The sequence below is a fragment of the Cervus elaphus genome, chromosome 28 (assembly GCF_910594005.1).
Source record: "Cervus elaphus chromosome 28, mCerEla1.1, whole genome shotgun sequence".
NCBI lineage: Eukaryota > Metazoa > Chordata > Mammalia > Artiodactyla > Cervidae > Cervus > Cervus elaphus.
The window spans coordinates 22,896,114-22,916,638 of NC_057842.1; the positions used below are offsets into that span (position 1 = coordinate 22,896,114).

Below are 20,525 nucleotides of genomic sequence, written 5' to 3' on the forward strand. Positions count from 1 at the left end.
ATCCCTGGTTGAGGGACTAAGATCCTGCAAGCTGTGTGACATAACCCCCCCACCCCCCGAAAAAAAAAAAAAAAAACCCAACCAAACAAAAAAACCTGTTCTGTTGAACAGAAACACTATATAGGTCAGTGGTTAAAATCTTGGCTATAGAATCAGATTGGCCTAGGTTCATCTTTATCCTTACCTATAACTTTAATAAACTTATCACTTAACCCTCTGTAAGCCTCAGTTTATGAGGACTTCATATCTACTTTGGAAGGTTTTTATGAGGACTAAATAAGGATAATGTGTGTAATGTACTTAACACAGTCTCTGACTGCTAAGAAGCAATCACTCAGAAAGTAAATGGAAACTTAATAATTACCTTTATACTTTTGTTGTTACAGTTTTGCAATGTTATAAATAATGCAGATGGAAACCTTTCTTGTATCTTTTATGTATCTGAGATTATTTCTTTAGGATAAAGAATAAGTCCAGGGGTGAGATTTGGTACTTGAAGATATGAACACTTCATTGGATTTTTAATGCATAATTCAGATTACCAGTTGATACTCCTATTTGCAGTATGAATGTGAGTCCTGGGTATCATGCTAAAATCACAGGTGTGCTGTGACCCTGTGATTTGTGGTGAAATACATATCTGGTGTTTGTTCTGTTCCTGGCACAGAACCTTTGAAAATTCCCATGATGAGAGCAATAAAAATGTCTTTAGTTGTATTACTGTTTGGTAAGCCCTGACGTTACTGAAGGGGCTTCCCAGGTGTGCTAGTGGTAAAGAAACCACCTGCCAATGCAAGAGATATGGGTTTGATCCCTGGGTCAAGAAGATCCCCTGGAAGAGGAGTGGCACCCCGCTCCAGTGCTCTTGCCTGGAGAATCCCAGGGACAGAGGCGCCTGGGGGGCTTCTGTCCATGGAGTCACAGAGCTGGACACGACTGAAGCGACTTAGCATACAGCACACAAAGTTACCTAAGGATGCGGATTATCACCAGATGTGCTTAGCGAGTTGGAACTTGCAGTCCCACCCCGCTCACCTCTGGAAAGGGTAGGGGGACCTCCAGGTCAGCGGATTGCCAATGGCCAGTGATTTAATCAGCCATGCCTATCCAGTGACACCTCCCTGAAACCCCAAAGGACAGGGTTCTGAGAGCTTCCGAAGGAGTGGCGCTCTCAGAGAACATCTCACATCTTTCCACACACCTTGCTGTTTGCAGCTCTTCCATCTGGCTGTTCCTGAGTTATATATATTTTGTAATAAACTGGTGATCTAGTAAGTTAAATGTTTCTGAGTTCTGTGAGGTGCTCTAGCAGATTAATTGAACCCAAAGAGGAGTTGTGGGAGCCTCCGATCTTATGTCCATTGGTCAGAAGCAGAGGTGACAACCTGCACGTGGGGTTGGTACCTGAATCAGGGGAGGGGCAGTCTTGTAGGACTGAGCCCTTAACTTGTAGGATCTGACATTATGGGAGATCGTATCAGAATTGAGTTGACAACTGGTTGGAGACTTGCTCGGGGATATGTTAAAACACCCACACTTTGGAATTGGTTGTCAGAATTGTATGTGCTCATGTGCGTGCATGCACGCACACACACTCACACTCACTCACTCACTCACTCACTATGGGGTATTTTGTGCTAACTGCACTTTTGTTTTAATATGCCTTTATTTCATTTCTATTGAATGTGTTCCCATATATTTGTTTGCTAGATTTCTTTGCACTTGTGTGAATTGAATGTTCCTTGTCTTTGTGTACTTTAGAAGTTTGTACACGGTGTACTTTTTTCTGTCAGTACTAATGCTACCTACCATTTTTGAGCAGCTGCTCTATTCCAGGTGGTGTTATAGACATCAGTCTATAATCCTCCCAGGAACCTTGTTGAATTAAACAGCATTATGCTCATTTTATTTTTCTGGGCACCATCACTGCACCATCACTGCAGATGGTGATTGCAGCCATGAAATTAAAAGACGCTTACTCCTTGGAAGAAAAGTTATGACCAACCTAGACAGCATATTAAAAAGTAGAGACATTACTTTGTCAACAAAGGTCCGTCTAGTCAAGGCTATGGTTTTTCCAGTAGTCATGTATGGCTGTGAGAGTTGGACTATAAAGAAAGCTGAGTGCTGAAGAATTGATGTGTTTGAACTGTGGTGTTGGAGAAGACTCTTGAGAGTCCCTTGGACAGCAAGGAGATCCAACCAGTTCATCCTAAAGGGAATCAGTCCTGGGTGTTCATTGGAAGGACTGATGTTGAAGCTGAAACTCCAATACTTTGGCCACTTGATGTGAAGAGCTGACTCATTTGAAAAGACCCTGATGCTGGGAAAGATTGAGGGCAGGAGGAGAAGGGGATAACAGAGGATAAGATGGTTGGATGGCATCACTGACTCAATGGATTTGGGTGAACTCCGGGAGTTGGTGATGGACAGGGAGGCCTGGCGTGCTGCAGTTCATGGGGTCTCAAAGAATCAGGCACAAGTGAGCAACTGAACTGAACTGATGCTCATTTTACAGATGAGAAAATTGAGGCTTAGAGATGTTGGTGGCTCGACCAAGTCTGATAAGTAGCAGGACAAGAATTTGAACCCAGACGTGTCTAATTCCAAAGCCTCCTATACAAATGTACTAATGTTTTGTGTGGTAAAGATACTAATGAATATATTTATTCTCTCTCTGTCTTAATATATTGTTATCTCTCTGCTTTTATTTGTGCTGCAAAGAATTTTTATTCTTTTATTTTGATTATTTTGACACATGGACACATGAAAGGGCCTCCCTAAATAGAGTAGTGGGCACAGTGGACTCTGAGGAGGTGACATTTAAACCGTACTATAAAAAAAAAAGGTAAAGGACTCACTTCTGCAAGGACCAGAGGGCAAGTTTGTTTTTCAGGAAGAAACAAGGGCAAGCAAGGGTGAAGTCCCTGGGGTGGGGTGAGTTTGTGATGTAGGACCCGAGAAAGCCACTGTGGTTGGGATGTTCTGAGCAGGGGATGGTAGGCAGCTCTCAAAGGCCAAGTGTAGAAGGAAGAGTCCTTGTATTGTGGGGATGAGGGTGTTCTTTCCGGCAGAGTAAATCCCCAAGGTACCAATGAGTTCTGTTCCGAGAGCATGTGTGAAGTTCAGTTTGCTGGTAAGTCCGACAAAGTTAGCCTAGGTACCCAACTAACTCAATCTGTGATATAGTACTGTACTGTAATAGGTTTATAATATGTTCACATCTTCGAAAGTTCACAACTTGAAGGTTAACATGTAGGGGACTTACTGTATTAGAATTTTTAGTGTCAGGAACAACATAAGTAACAAGAGGTTAGAAAGCATGAAGTTTATATGAGGAATAGGAATTAGTTTATCTGGAGGAAAATGGGAAGGGGTAGGAAATAAGTTTGGAAAAGTAAATGGAGGCCTTGAAAACTAGAACAAAAGTTAGGGAGGAGAAAAGATTGAATATCTGCAATGTGCTTTTCACTGCGCTGATGTATTAAGTGCAGGTTCAGATAGTGTTCTGTGGGTGATGGAGGGCCATTGACTGTTTGGCAAGAAAGTGGCCCGAGATGTACTCATGTTATATTCTTAGGCAAGTTTATAGAATGGATTGCTGAAGGGAAAGTAAGGAGATCGAGAGGTGAGTCATAGATCGAGAGACAGTAATTGTCATGTAGAGGATATAATTGCTTGAACTTGGGGAGTGTCCATGGGAATGGTTGTGCGTTTGGGAGGCATTGACCAAATTTGTTGCTGTTTTGCATGTTGGGGGGTCAGTCAGGGGAAGGTGTAGCCAAGGTGGCTTGACATTTTCAGCATGGGAGCCCAAAAGGATGGTCAAGTGGTGGTCTCACTGATAGAAATGAGGGCTGCCAGAGGAGAGGCATGTTTTTGGAGAGAGAGAGAGAGATGACTTAAATTTTGGATGTGTTGAGAGGGCTTAGTCCTTTTGGGCTGCTATAGGAAAAATACCAGTAGACTGAGTGGCTTATAAACAACAGAAATTTATTTCTTAGAGTTCTGTAAGTCCAAGGTCGCAGCACTGGTAGATGATTTGGTGTCTGGCGAGGATCTGCTTCTTGGTTCTTAGCCATCTTCTAGCCATCTCCTCACATAGTGGAGGGGGTGAGAGAGCTCTCTGGGGTCTCTTTCATAAGGGCACTAATCCCACTCTTGAGAGCTCAACCCTCATGAGCTAATCGCCACCCACAGGGCCTACCTCCAAATACCATCACATTGGGAATTAAGTTTCAACATCAGCATTTGGGGGGACACAAATGTTGTGTCTCTAGCATTGGCAGTGTGGGCAGAAGACAGCACTATGAGGTGGGTTGGTCTGATTCTAATCTGGCACCAAAACACCGATGTCAAAGGTGGCAACCTTTGGGAGCAGATCGTTCTCTCCGTGTCTCTGCTCATCTTACTCAGGATTGCTCCATTGTGTGTCCTTCCTCATTTCTGCTTCTACTCCACGCTTCCTCTTCTGACTGACATCATTGTTGCTCATCCAAGCCCTTCATGGTACCCCATAGAGTGAAGATCAGGATGAGAGCAGACGCTTGATCAGTGCTCACCATCTGCCAGACACACATGGGTGCCTCACATGTACTGAGTCCTTTAGCCCTTACGTGACTGTAAGAGAGTGTTAGCCCGCACCTTGTAACTTAGCATTGTGACACTGGCCGTGTGCATTAGTCTTAAGCTTTTGTTGCCTTGTCTGTACTGTCTCAGAGGGTCACTGTGGTCACTCAGTAAGATAATCCCTGCAATTACTGGCCCAGTGGGTACCAGGCACCAGTAATTGCATAGATTATCTTATTGAGTGGGGGAGGGAAGGTTAACCAGTGCAGAGTAGATGCTCCATAAATATTGGACATTTGATAGTAGTTATCTCACTGAATTCTCACAGTCATCCTACATTATTAGATAGTATTATCCATGCTTTGTAGCAAAGGAAGCTGAATGTCAGTAAAGTAGCTTTCCCAAAGTCACACAGGGAGTGACTGGCATACCGTGGTCTCAGGTGCTTTAGCTGTGTGGACTGTCTCTGTCTCCCTTCCTTGCTGCCCCGGGCTGCAAAGGGAACAGTTGCTGAGAATAACTGAGGACTGCTCATCAGACTGGTTCTGCAGGATCACCTTCCCTCACTCCCCTTTGCCTGGAATTGTCATTGATTGTGACATTGGTAGAAGTTTTTTCCCTGCTCCATTCCTCTGTTTTTAAGTGGTTGATGAACAATTTGCTCTGTGTATTTTTTAATTTTTAAGAAACGGCCTCATGAGTTTATTTGCTCAGCCATTCACTCAGCAGATATTTACTGAGCACCTATTACATGTTAGATACTGTTGTAAGGTCTGAGCACATTGCTCTGATCAAAGGCACTTAAGAACCTCTGCCCTCTTGGATTTTATGTTCTATTATGTCCCTTACATCCTGCCAGCATGCCACTTTATTTTTGCAGCAATGATAATGACCTGGCTTATTTTTTATTTAAAATTAAAATATTTTTTATTCTATTACAGGATATTAAATATAGTTCCCTGTGCTATACAGTCTATTTTATATATAGTAGTTTGATCTGCTAATCTCAAACTCTTGATTTATTGGCTCCTCCTTCTTTGGTAACCATAAGTTTTGTTTTCTATGTCTGTGAGTCTGTTTCTACTTTGTAAATAAGTTCATTTGTAGCATATTTTAGATTCCACATATAACTGATAACATGATATTTGTCTTTTTTTTCTGACTTAATTGGGCTTCCCTGGTGGCTCAGATGGTAAAGATTCTTCCTGCAGTGAGGGAGAACCAGGTTCAATCCCTGGGTCAGGAAGATCCCCTATAGAAAGAAATTGCAACCCACCCAGTATTCTTGCCTGGAAAATCCCATGGACAGAGGAACCTGGCGGGCTACAGTCCATGGGGTTACAAAGAGTCGGACAAGACTGAGCTTTGAACTCTGACTTAATTCACTTAGTATTATAATCTCTAGGTTGATCCATGTTTCTGAAAATGGCATTATTTCATTCCTTTTTTTTATGGATGAGTACTATTCCATTGTGTATATGTACTGTATCTTCTTTATCCACTTGTCTGTTGATGGACATTTAGATTGCTTCCATGTCTTGGCTATTGTAAATAGTGCTGCAGTGAACATTGGACTGCAAGTATCTTTTCGAATTAGAGTTTTCTCTGGATATATGACAAGGAATGGGATTGTGGGATCATATGGTAGCTCTAATTTTAGTTTTTTAAGGGACTTGATGCTGTTTTCCAGTGTGGGTTACATCCCCACCATCAGTGTTGGTGCGGGGGGTTCCTTTTCTCCACACCTTCTCCTGCATTTATTTGTAGATGTTTTAATGATGGCCATTCTGACCAGTGTGAGGTAATACTTCATTGTAATTTTGATGTGCATTTCTTTAATAATTAGCAAAACTGATCATTTTTTCTTTTGCCTCTTGGCCAGATGATGACCTGTTTGTTCATGATGTTCTACTTAGGACAGTTTTGAGTAAGCAGCTCTGAGTGAGTGAGTGAAAGTCACTCAGTCATATCCGACTCTGCGACCCCATGGACTATACAGTCCATGGAATTCTCCAGACCAGAATACTGGAATGGGTAGCCTTTCCCTTCTCCAGGGGATCTTCCCAACCCAGGGACAGAACCCAGGTCTCCTGCACTGCAGGCGGATTCTTTACCAGCTAAGCCACAGGGGAGCAGCTCTGATCTAACCGAGACACACCATTTTACCAGAGGATGCCCTTTAGCTTTCATTCTTGGCTTGGGAAACTGCACTGCTGTGTGTATTTAAGTTTTTTTGTTATAACTTTCTGTCTTAGGAAAGAAGAGTCATCAGTCCAGCTTTGAAATTTTGCAGCCAGTTAATGATACTGGTAATTGTGTGATTTGGCAACTGGATTTAATAATTTTGTAGTGGTGTTCAGAAACCTTTTTCTTTTCTTTTTTTTTTTTAAAGTCTTCCCAGTGGCACAGCTCTGATTAGATATGCTCAATGTATGCTTATCTTATCAGGAGGGAAGATTAGGCATACTTTTATCAATAGTTTTTGCTGTCACCTCCAGGAAAATAAGTAATTCTAAGGAAAATAAATATTTAAATGATATTACCTCTGAATAACTTATGATTTCTTCCTGACTCGTCCTGAAATCATACTGCATATTTAAAAAGAATCAAAAGTAAATATTGTTCTATTAAAAATTGTCATTTAAAGCTTTTAAAACCATCTAATAGAATAGTAGTTAATCCAAAACCCCCAAATTCTGATTCTGTTCAGAAAAATAAGTATTCAGGAATGAAAGATTATGTGTTCATATGGAAATATAACCTTTAAATACCCTTACTTGTAAATTGTTTTCATATAAGATGAGCAAATTCTTTGTGGTTATCAAGCAATACTGTCCAGATTCACTCTGTATGATTTTTATTATTAGAGTCTTTACTTTATTCTTGTACTGGAAACTTGCCAAGCTGCAGTTCAATGAGATATCTTAGGAGCATTCAGTATTAATTCAAATGATCAACAGACTTGAAACAAATACTAGCATAGATGTTTAGGCATTTTCATCTTCCCTAGGGTCTTAGCTGTGAAAATCCTCACAGATTTTCATAGATAAAAATCTTACTTTAGGAAATGTTTGAAAGAGGAGAAGGAGTGGGAATGTCATGGTAGTTGAGTACCGGCACCAGTCAACTCTTCCAAGAATTTTTCTAGAATGGAGAAAAGTATTTAAACAAAGTACCTATTAAATGATATAGGCTTAGCCTGAAGAAAAATAAATTGTGAGGTAATTATGGACATGGAGTGTGATGGTGATATGACAACAATTTCTTGAATAAATTCCTATTCTCCTCACCAGAAATATGAGTAGAAACAGGCTTTATTATGGGTTCAGAAGGCAGCAGGGCAGATCTGATTGAATATTTGTTGTTCAGTCGCTAAGTTGTGTCCGACTCTTCATGACCCTGTGGACTGCAGCACACCAGGCTTCCCTGTCCTTCACTATCTCTTGGAGGTTGCTCAAACTTATGTGCATTGAGCCAGTGATGATACAGACTGTCATTCAGCAGTGGTGGAAGGGATCAGAAAGACATGTGAGCCCAGAGCTGGACAGAGGATCAGAAGGCTGGGTGTCGATGGAAGATGGCAGATTGGAGGTATCCTGAGTCAGAGCCTGCTGTAGAGCCGGGCTGTTCTGGGTATGGGTCTCCAGGAAAAGGACAGGTGACCACGGTCTCATGGCTGCAGGTTGAAGGCAACAGCAGTTGCTGTTGTGATCCAACCTGGGAATTAGACCTTGGCTTTGAGGATACACAGGCAGCTGAGGTTTACAGAGTTTAGGTGGGCCAGTGGTAGGGGAATAAGCAGCAGGCGTTGGAGGGATTTGATAGCTGCATGGCTGTGGGTCAAAGTGCATGGATCAGGTGCTGACATGAAGACAGTGGTGGTTTAATTGCTAAGTTGTGTCCGACCCTTGCCACCCTGTGGGCTGTAGCCTGCCAGGTTCCTTCCTCTGAACATGGGGATTCTCTAGGCAAGAATACTGGAGTGGGTTGCCATTTCCTTCTCCAGGGGATCTTCCTGACCCAGGAATCGAACCTGGGTCTCCTTCATTGCAGGCAGATTATTTACCAACTGAGCTACAAAGACAGAGCCTGAACATCAGAGAAGACACAGGCAGAAAGGAGCCTTTTTTTGCTCTGAGTTGTGTTTTCACAGATGATTTGACCCTAAATTTCTAGGAAGACCATGGGCACTGGGCAGCACTGAGGCTTAAATCAAAGCCCTGAAATCATGATTATTTCTGAATTCTGACATTTGGAACTTTATCAAATAAAGCTTCATACCATTCAGAATAATGCCGAGGTCAAGATGAAGGACACAGACACAGTCCAGAGTCTAACAAAAATTAGCTAATATTTATTCAGCGCTCACTGGTCATGCACTCTTCACTGTTCTGTGCATTTATTGCTCCATTTAATCCTCTTAACAGCCCATTTCGGGAGATAGAGATTGGCTGGCAGAGAGTCTACTTAAGCAATAAGATAATAGGAAGGACCAAGCTGTCGTGTTAAGGCATGGGATTGTGGAGTTCTCCAAACACTAGCGGGCTCAGCTGTAAAGAATCTGCCTGCAAAGCGGGAGACCTGGGTTCAATCCCTGGGTTGGGAAGATCCCCTGGAGAAGGGAAAGGCTACCCACTCCAGTATTCTGGCCTAGAGAATTCCATGGACTGTATAGTACATGGGGTCGTAAAGAGTCAGACACGACTGAGTGACTTTCACTTTCCAAACACTAGCAGTTCTCTCACTGAAGTTCTTTTAGCCTTTCTCATTGTTTATGGCCCATGGCTATTTGCTTTTATTGGCACATTTAACACATGCCATTGGTCATGTGTGTTTGTTATGAGCTATGTTCCTAAAACCCATCCAGGGCATCTTCCCAGACCCCTCCCACTCTGCTTGCTTCTCTTTACTGACTTTCTATAGCTTTTATTTATATGGACACATATTTGTTCAACTTCACTGAATTCTTTCTTCCTTTTTTTTTTTTAAATAGTTGTTTTTAAATTGTTTAATATGTTTCAATTTTGCCTCCTCAACAAGCATCTTAAAGTTGTATTGCTTTTATATCTTCCACAGAGACCTTACCATGGTAAATAATCCAGTAAATTTGTGTAATATATTCTATGCTTTCCTTTCTACCTTGGCTTTAATCAAAGTTTAATTGACTATTAAAAAACTGATTGTAATATGTGATTCATTATATAATTCATTATAATACATAATTTTTTTTTTTAATTTTCACAGGGCAAACTCAGAAAATGAATCTCTTCCAGGCAGTAACAAGTGCCTTAGATAACTCATTGGCCAAAGATCCTACGGCAGGTAAACTTCCTTTGTGCTTGACTGTGGTTGTTGTTGTTTAGTTGCTAAGTCATGTCCAGCTGTTTTGCAACCTATGGACTGTAGCCCACCAGACTCCCCTGTCCATGGGATTTTCCAGTGAAGAATACTGGTGTGGGTTGCCATCTCTTTCTCCAGGGGATCTTTCCGACCCAGGGATCGAACCCTCGTCTCCTGCATTGGCAGGCAGATTCGTTACTGCTGAGCCACCAGGGAAGCCTCGCTTGACTGTGGTAGTTGTGTTAATTCAGAATCAAAGATTTGCTGGAAATATTTGTCTGGAGCTCAATGAATAGCATTATATCTACTTGAAATTTTTACAAGATCTGAACAGATGCTTAAGGCTAAATAATCAAATCATGATATTAAACACATTTTTATCCTCTTATTATGAATTAGTTCTCATGTATATCTGACACTGACATCATTAAATTAACTTTCTTCCATGGTATGTGTGGTCCTGATAATACATTAACATAATACCTTTTACAATATGTGCTACTGTTTCTCTAGCATATAGAAAAAATGGAAAATATCACTTTGTTCAGCTATTTATTTATTGATACAAAATGAGAGTTTAGTTCTGTGCTTTCATTTGGGATACATTATCATTCAACTTGTAAGATTTTTTTGGAAAATAACTTTAATATTGATAATTAACTTTATAAGTACCTTATCTTATTAAATTGAATTATTGATATAAAAAGGGTTGTATTGCTGTGCATTTTCTAAATTAGATTGACTCGACTTTATATGTGTATTTAGTATACCTTGGGTTTCCCCTTGAGAATCTCTGGTTTAAAGGTCAAGAGGAAAGCAGGTTAGTTTTCAGGAGAAGTGAGAGCTGGACTTGCTTTGTTTTGAAAGAGAATGACTGATATAGTCACGTAGATAAGGGTGAGTTATTTTCTCGAGGTCTTTGAAGCTGGTGAGGTGCATTAATGGGACTAGAATTCAGCTTTGTGAACATCCCCTTAGTCAGTTTAATTTGCCTTGCCTATGTAGCACCCCTGAGTTTTCACCAGAACTATTCTTTGCCTTGCTCTTTACATTCCATTATACTTGCTGTCTATGTCACTCTCCTACTTGTGACTATTCTGTCAGCTTGAAATGCTGTTCCTTCAGCTTCTTCAAATTGCTGACTCTCACTGTATATTAAAAAAAAAAAAAAAAAAAGAAAATCAGGGGACTTCCCTGGTGGTCCAGTGGTTAAGACTTCGCCTTTCGATGCAGAGGGTGTGGGTTAGATCCCCGATTGGAGAGCTGAGATTCCACATGCCTTGCAACCAAAGAACCAGAAACATAAAAACAGAAGCAATATTGTAACAAATTCAATTAAAGACTTTAAAAAGGATCCACAGGATTCCTTAAAAAAGGGAGGAATCATTAACGCCCCCCACCCCCAAGCCAACAGAAACACCCCTCAAAAGCCACTGCCCAAGGGACACATATACCTAGAGTGTGAGTCACAGCTCTGCCTCTTGATTTCTGTCTTGTTAAGTTACTTGACTACTTTTCGAGGTTCCAGATTAGTGTTTCTTTCTCAACGGAGGCTCCTCCCCTTACATGTCACACTGTCTGGAGACCCTGTCGGCTGTTACCGCTTGTGCGGTCAGCAGCCCACCCACTGGACGAAGACCAGGCATGTTGCTCTGTGTCTGCAACACACAGGACAGAAGAATCATCCAGTCCAAAGTGCCACTCGTGTGGAAATTGGGAAACCTTGATTTAGATCTCGGAGTCCATTTCTGTTTTCTAATTTCATATGTAGACATTTACATTACTTATTTCTCACTGTTACGAATGATTAGATACAACGTGTTCCTTATTTTTTTCAGTAATATTTGGTGAAGACGTTGCCTTTGGTGGAGTCTTCAGGTGTACTGTTGGCTTGCGAGACAAGTATGGTGAGTCAGTATCTTTATACATGAACAGCGTTCCGGTAGAGTTTACACGTCTTGGCAGTACAAAGTATGCCTGTTAAGATGTTTGCTGTGTCCTTATTGCATCATCAGATTCCTTTTGTTTCCACAGCCACCCCCAGAATGCTTTGGCCTAGATTTCACTGAATGTGTTCTAACTGTAGCTTCCCTCTGATCTAGTTCATATTGTACGTATTACAGATTCAAAGTATTCTTCATTAAATGTATTGTTCGTCATGTCATTCCTACATCTGGGGATCTTCAGTCTCTTTTTGCTGCCCTACTTTTGCCAATTTCAATCCCACTCAAGGTTCTGCCCTATTGGTCACTGTTCATCTTTTATTATCTGCATTAGGATTCTCCAGAGAAATCGAACTATTAGGATATACCTATGTGTGAGTAGATGTATGTGTGTGTGTATAAAATATACCTGTATATGTATATGTTTTTATATCTATATGTGCTGTAGTATGCTTAGTCGCTTCAGTCATGTCCAACTCTGTGACCTCATGGACCTTAGCCCGCCAGGCTCCTCTGTCCATGGGATTTTCAGAGCAAGAATATTGGAGTGGGTTTCCATGCCTTCCTCCAGGGGACCTTCAGGACTCAGAGATCAAACCAGCATCTCCTGTATCTTCTGCAATGCAGGTGGATTTTTTTTTTTTTGCCTCTGAGCCTCTGGGGATGCCCCATCTATATCTATGTTTATACCTGTACATACTTTCCAGATGGTGCTAGTGGTAAAGAACCCGCCTGCCAATGCAGGAGACATGAGAGATACGGGTTCGATCCCTGGGTTGGGAAGATGCCTTGGAGGAGGAAATGGCAACCCATTCCAGTATTTTTGCCTGGAGAATCCCATGGACAGAAGAGTTGCGGGTTACAGTCCATAGGGTCTCAAAGAGTCAGACATGACTGAGGTGACTTAGCATAATACAATCTGTATTGAGAGAGCGAGAATCAGAGATTTATATTTTAAGGAATTGGCTCCCACCATTGAGGGGCTCACAAGTCGGAAATCTGTAGGGCAAGCCAGCCGACGAGAAAACCAGGCAGTCTTCAGGACAAATTTCTTCTGGTTTGGGAAACCTTAGTCTTTCCCTTTGGAGAAGGCAATGGCAACCCACTCCAGGGTTCTTGCCTGGAGAACCCCCTGGACGGAGGAGCCTGGTGGGCTGCGGCCCATGGGGTCGCCCAGAGTCAGACACGACTGAAGCGACTTAGCAGCAGCAGCAGTCTTTCTGTTTAAGGCCTTCAAGTGATTGGATGAAGCCCATCCACATTAAGAAGGATAATCTGCTTTACTTAGATGTTAATCACATCTAAAAATACCTTCTCAGAGTATCTAGACTGGTATCTGACAGCCGGGCCACATCACCTAGCCAATTGGGCATCTGTCATTAACCATCACAGCATCCTTCCATGTTTCATCCCCGCCGATCGGTGCCTTCTGCCTGGCACGTGATCCATTTCTGCCCATTGCTATCACTTGCTTCATTCAGCTCAGACTTAAAGCCATCAGAGGAAACATGCTGGCCTATTCCAGCATCCTCACTATGGATTTGCTCTGTAAGGAATGTGTCCCACTGCCTTGCTGGTGCACTGCCTTCCTTGGAGGTGCTTTGACCTTTTGTTTCCTCAGCCTTATCTAATCTGAAAATCAAAGCAGTTGAGTTGGGGTAGGAGTTGACACTTGCCTTTCTTCTGGGCTTTACCACTGCCCTGTAAAGCTCATGTGGGTGGAAAAAGCAGTGAGGGGCCTTAAGAATTTTTTTTTTCCTCCCATTTTTTCCTCCTTGTTCCTCTCTTCCTCTGATGTTATGCTTGCATCTGAAACCCTAGCTGAGTCCAGGAAATCACGTGTTCCCTCCCACTTGTCAGGAGCGCTCAGGTTGTTCTTCCCCCTTCCCTTTTGCAGCAGTTTCATTTGGGTCCTGTCCGTCTGCTTTCTCCTCACTGTCTATTTTAACAGAGGTGAGATTGTTGGCTCCATCTCAGCCATCTCAAACTATCTCAGTTAGCCCCAGCTTATTCTGACTCCTAGAAACTTTAGATCTTCAAAAAGAAATCAAAGGGGCTTTCCTGCTGGTCCAATGCTTGGAAATTTGCCTCCCACTCAGAGGATGTGGGTTCTGTCCCTGGTTGGGGAGCTAAGAGTCCACAGGCTGTGGGGCAACTCAGCCCTGTGCCCTGCGACTGCTGAAGCCTGCAAGCTCTAGAGTCTGTGCTCTGCAACAGGGGAAACCTGTGTCCTGCGACTAGAGGAGTGAAGACCCAGTGCAATGAAGACCCAGTGCAGCCAAAAAAAAAAAAAATTTGAAACCTTTATGCATTTGATTTCTAAATGCGTATGCATTGTGGAACATTTGGAAGATGTAGAAAAGCATAAAGAAGAAAATAAAAATTGCCCAAGCCAGCAGAGATAAACTTGAGAAAACCACTAGACATATCTTGATATTATATACACTTCAAGGCCATATTTGAATATATTTATATGTATTAATATTTAAAACATAGAATTAGACTTTTTTTTTCCTTTAGGGTTTTTATCTCTGTTTACATTGCCCATTTGTTGTTGCCTGGTGTCTATTTTGTCCAGTAGTGTGTGTGTGTGTGCCTGCTCAGTCGCGACTCTTTGCAACCCTGTGGACTGTAGCCCTCTAGGTTTTTCTGTCCGTGGGATTCTCCAGGCAAGAATACTGGAGTGGGTTGCCATTTTCTTCTCCAGGGGATTTTCCAGACCCAGGGATTGAACTGGCGTCTCCTGTATCTCCTGCATTGCAGGCGGATTCTTTACTGCTGCACCACCAGGGAAGCCTAGCATATTAACCATAGTTGTTTTAAATTCCCAGTCTGATAATTCCCGCATCCTTGCCACATCTGGTTCTGATGCTTGTGCTATCTCTTCAAATTGTGCTTTTTGCCTTTTGGTGTGCCTTGTTATTCTTTCCTTGTTAGCCAGACGTGATGCATTGGGTAAAAGGAACTGCTGTAAGTAGGCCTTTCGGAATGTGGTGGTGAGGTGTTTGTGGGGTAAGGGACAGTGTTCTATGATCCTCTGAGTCGGTCTGTCTTTTAAGTGAGCCTGTGCCCCTGGACCATGAACTTCCCAAATGTTTCTCAGCTTTTTCTCTCCACCTCCGTTAGAACTGGGTGGCTAGAGAGAGCTGGAGTTGGGTCTTTTCCTGTCCCGAGGTCAGCTGGGTTCCGATGCTACACAGGAGGCTGGGCTCTGGTTAGCTAGCGGGTTTTCCTTGAGGAGGGAGTGCTCAGCTTGTTTCAGAATGGTTCCTCATTTACTTCCCTTGTTGGAGGCAAGAGGGGATTTTCTCTGACACTTACTGTGGAAACCTGATCGAGCTCCCGAAGGGAAACTTCACAAAACGGTATGGGGGCCCCTATGACTGGGTCTTCTGAGTTTTTAACTCTCAGACTTGTCCTCACGGAAGCTCCAACTATTCCTCAGCTACAGCCCAGGTTTCCTGCCCCGCTTCCGGTCTCTGCTCTGCACAGCCGAGAGACCCTGCGTTCTCCCGTCTGCTTCTCCATTCTCGGGGTTGGCCGTTTGCTCTGTGGCCTTGCTTCTCTATTGGGTCCGAGAAAAGTTGTTGATTTTACAGTGTGCCCCACTTTTTACTTCTTGTGAGGACGGCTTGGCGACTTCCAAGCTTCTTCCCAATTTCCATCACCAGTCTGGACCTTGGGCCTGAGTGTCCCTTCTGTGTCCTGCCCCTCAGCTCACTGCAGTCTTCACCGTGGTGTTCCCGTCACTTCAGGCTCAGCATTTCCACGCTCATGTTTTCAAACTCGGCTGAATTTATTATGTTCTCCCAGAAAATCCACGCCTCCTCCTACATTTCTTAGCGAATATACCATCGTCTGCTTGGTTACTCAGGCCGGAAGACTGAGGAGGTCCTAGTCTCTTCCCTCTGTCTCATTCGCCACATTCATTAGGTCCTCCGATTTTATCTGCAGGGTTTGTCTTTACTGTGGCCTCTCCTTTCCATCCTCACCGCCCTGGAGGCTCGCTTTGGATCCGGATCGTCTCTGCTTGGATAGTTGCCTTGCCTTTCTTAGTAATCACCCTCCCTCCTGTCCCAACCTTGATGTCAGTGTGATCAAGCTAAAATGTGCATTTCTTGGCAGAATATGCAGGAGATTTTGAGATCTGCCCTTTTCCCCACTCACCTGGCCTCATTTCCTTTATTAAAACTGAATTATTTCCCCTTAAGTCTGTGTGTTTCTCATCTCTCTTCCTTTGCACTTGTGGTTTGGATTCCCCGCGCCCCCCCCCCCCCCCCCCCAGTTCCCTGGGGAAACTCCTCTTTTACCTTCACAGATCTTCTTTTTAAGGCTCTTCCTAAAACAAAACAACCTAATCAAAAAATGGGCAAAAGACTTCAACAGACATTTCTCCAAGGAAGACATACAAGTGGCCAAATGGTACATGGAAATATGCTCAATGTCACTAATTCTTAGAGAAATGCAAATCAAAACTACACTGAGATATCACCTACCTCACATGGTCCAAATGGCCAACATCAAAAAGTCTACGAATAATAAATGCTGGAGAGAGTGGGGAGAAAAGGGAACCCTCCTACACTACTGGTGGGAATGTAAACTGGTACAGTTACTATGAAGAATATGAAGTTTCCTTAAACAACTAAAAAGTATTTTTTACTTTGATCACTGGTATTTCCCCGGTGATTCAGTGGTTAAGAATCTGCCTGCCAATGCAGGGGACATGGGTTCAATCCCTGGTCTGGGAACGGGGCAGCTAAGCCCGTGGGCCACAACTACTGAGCCTGTGCTCACGCACAACTAGAGAAAGCCTGTATGCCGTAACTCCTGAAGCTCACGCGCCCTGGAGCCTGTGTCCTGCAACAAGAGAAGTCACGGCAATGAAAAGCTGTGCACTGCAAGTAGAGAGTAACGCCTGCTTGCTGCAACTAGAGAAAGCCTGCGTGTAGCAATGAAGACTCAGTGCAGCCAAAAATAAAAAATAAAAAGCAAGCAAAACTAAAGATGAAGTTGCCATATGATCCTGCAATCCCACTTCTGGCCATACATCCAGAGAATACCATAATTTTAAAAGATACATGGATCCCAATGTTCTTTGCAGCACAGTTTACAATAGCCAAGACATGGAAGCAACCTAAATGTCCATCAGCAGATGAATGGATAAGGAAGATTCAGTACATACATGTGATGGAAACTTGGCCATAAAAAAAGAATGAAATAATGCCATTTGTAGCAACATGGATGGACTTAGAGATTATCATGCTAAGTGAAATAAATCAGACAGAAAGATTAATAGCATGTGATATCACTTATATGTGGAATCTAAAAGAAAAAAAGATATAAATGAACTCATTTCCAAAACAGAAAGAGACTCAAAGACATAGAAAACAAACTTATGGTTACCGAAGGGAAAAGGATGGGAGAGAGATAAGCTAGGAGTGTGGGATTAACATATACACACTCCTACATATAAAACAGATAACCAACAAGGACATTCAGTATAGCACAGGGAACTATACTCAATGTTTTGTAATAACCTATTAACATAAGGGAAGAGAATCTGAAGAAGGAAAAATGTATACATATTTTTTCTTCTTCAGACTCTCAAATTCTTCTTCATGTATATACATTATATATGAATATATGAATTGCTGAGCTGAACACCTGAAACTACTGTTGCCAAGAAGAGAGAAAAGCATTCTTCCTGACTCTCTGAGCTTATCCAGTCACTGCTTATCACTGTCCAGATGTTTACATCTTTTGCATATTGCAAAATTACAATTACATGTTGTAATCATCTTCCCAAGAGATTTCTACATCAGACAACCTCTCCAAGGCAATAGGCATTTAAATCATCTTGCATCATTAGCTTCTAATGATATATATATTCTAAATATATATTTACAATATGTTCTATATATATTCTATATATATTCTATATATATAGAATTCTATCTATATTCTATCTCTCTCTATAGATATATCTATAATAATTCTATCTATATTCTAGATAGAATATATAATTCTATCTATCTTCTATCTATCTATTATATATATATCTGATACATATATATTCTAAATATATTCTATATATATTCTGAATATATATTCTAAAATATATATTCTAATACTATCAGACAGTATTTATGGAGTGAATGTTGCTGAATATAGTTACCCTTCACTCTTTCACCAAGACAGGGGCCTGCTGCCTCAGAAAGGGGTTTCCTTATTTCCCTTTAATGATTTTAGTTGGTCACATTTTTCCTTAAAGATAGCTTAAACCAGGGAGAAACCAGCTGTCACTTGAAAAATCCACCGCTTGTAGAAGGCGCTGGCAGACTTATGTTTACATGACGACGAGTTGAGCTAATTAACAGCTGTTTAATTCTTAGCTTTACTGTAAGCAGATGTTGTGAATTTTTACACTAGCTTTAGGACTATGAATTCAAATTTTGAATAATTCCAGATCAATATGAACAATTAAATCACCATCACTCTAAGAGGAAATGAGCTTCAGTTTTCAGGAGTGAGGAATAAAGGAAATGGGGAAGAGAAATCTATCCAAACAGAACTTTTTGTATATTTAAGAAATAGCACATCTTTTAAAAATACTGTTCTACCCCTTTGAGTATATGCTTGGAATTTTAAGCTATACAGAAACATACTTGCTTGGTAGTCTCTTTTTTTGAAGTTAAAAGATTTTGTATTTATTTAATTAAAAAATTTTAATTGAAATATAATTGATGTACAATATTGTATTTGTTTCAGGTGTACAACAAAGTGGTTCAGTTATACATATTTATATGTATTGAATCTCTATATTTTTAGAGATTCTTTTCCATTATAGTTTATTACAAGATATTGAATATAGTTCCCTGTGATACACAGTAAATCATTGTTGTTTAAAGATTTTGTATTGAAAAGAATTACAAAGATTATGTTGATGTAGCTGAATGCTTTGAATGACAGAGCAGGCAAACCTCTTGGGGGGAATTGATTCACTTTCTGGGGAGAGCTGGGTGTTGAGAAGGGATCGGCCAGTAGGTGGCAGCCTACACTTTGAAATGAGACTGTCCCTATTGAGGGTTTTAAATTCGGCCAGAAGAGAGTTTGGATTGAGGGTTCATGACATAATAAATATTGTGAAGCTGAATACTACTTAATATTAAAAATAAGAAATTGGCTCATTAGGGGCAATCCTATTAAAAAAAAAAAACAAACGAAGGGAGATGGAACTTAAAAAAATTTTTTTTGGCATGCCATGTGGGATCTGATGTCCCTTATCAAGGATAGAGTCTGTGCCCCTTGCATTAGAAGGGCGGAGTCTTAACCCCGGAACCACCAGGGAAATCCCAAGAGAGCTGTTTTGTACCCCAGATAACCCAGATAAGTGCGAGTTTAGCATCACCAAACTGCATTTCTGCTTCCTTGTCCTTTGACAGAACAGAAAAAGAGTGCTTGGAAACTGAAAATAGAAGAGCATAACCTCATTAACACACGGCAGGTTTAACCTTTTTATGTGAGATAACTCCTTGATCTCGAGTTCGATCCCTAGGTCAGGAAGATCCCCTGGAGAAGGAAATGGCAACCCACTCCAGGATCCTTGCCTGGGAAATCCCACGGACAGAGGAGCCTGGTGGGCTACACTCCGTGGAGTCTCAGAGTCAGACACAACTGGGTGTCGGAGCATGCGTGCAGGGAGGTGAGAAGAGGAGCAGCAGAGGACTTGGGCGGAATTAGTTTACAGGCCTAAACATCTGCCTTTTCATGGGATTTGATGTTTTTCCATGACTATTCATTTCTGTCCACCTCGACTGTGGCTTGTAGCAGCTTGGGAAAAGGAATATAATCACTCACTTGTTTTCTTATGTAAACTTCAGAGAAATTGTATAACCAGATGCTTTAAGACACTGAATTCGGGAAGGAAAACTAGGGCAGGCCTGGGGAGAAGGCGCGTTTTTTTCTGTCATCTGCCAACATTTGGGAATTGACTTTGAGCTCCAGCATAGTCGTCAGTAAAGTGAAAGGAGAGCATACATTTAGGTATTCTTTATGCTTTTATCTTTTTTAGAAAGAGGAACACAGTTGCTTTAGGCTTTGATTTCTTTTCCATTAAGAGGTTTTATGAGTGTAATAATTATGCCGTCTTAGAACTGTGGTCTGCTTTGGGCACTTAATTCTCTCTCTCTCTAACATTGTTGGAGGATTGTTGATCCACAGTGTTGTGTTAGTTTCAGCTGCACAGCAAAGTGATTCAGTTACACACACACATATATTCCATTGATTTTCAGATTCTTTCCCCATGTTAGTATTACACAATATTGGATAGAGTTTCCTGTGCTATACAATACCTTGTTAATTATCTATTTTAATAGAGAGTAGTTATGTATTTCTTAATTTTCTCTTAAAGAGTCCCCTTTCCAGTATTTGTTTTAAATGTGGAGGCTGAAGGCAAAGTCTTTTGACATGTCTCATACTTGTACCTGAAATGGGAAATTAACATCTTCAACAGGAAAAAGTGAGCTTACATTATAAGTTCCTCTTGCGAAGAGAGGGTTACTCGAATGATAACCATTCTCTTGGATGACGTGTCAGGTTCCACTGAAGAAAGGGGATCTGTGAGATGGGGTTTGGCCTCTGGGCAGTTAAAACTAATTTTGCTGGGTGAAAAAA

The 20,525-nt window shown here is 41.6% G+C and overlaps 1 protein-coding gene across 1 annotated transcript in view; it reads left to right on the top strand.

Moving 5' to 3' along the window:
* Positions 1–20,525, top strand: part of BCKDHB (branched chain keto acid dehydrogenase E1 subunit beta) — a 256,037-nt gene that overhangs the window by 2,211 nt on the left and 233,301 nt on the right. Inside the window, exons 2-3 of the mRNA XM_043889865.1 lie at positions 9,814–9,891; positions 11,748–11,816. Coding sequence (XP_043745800.1) covers positions 9,814–9,891; positions 11,748–11,816 — 147 coding nt within the window. The remainder of the gene's footprint in view (positions 1–9,813; positions 9,892–11,747; positions 11,817–20,525) is intronic.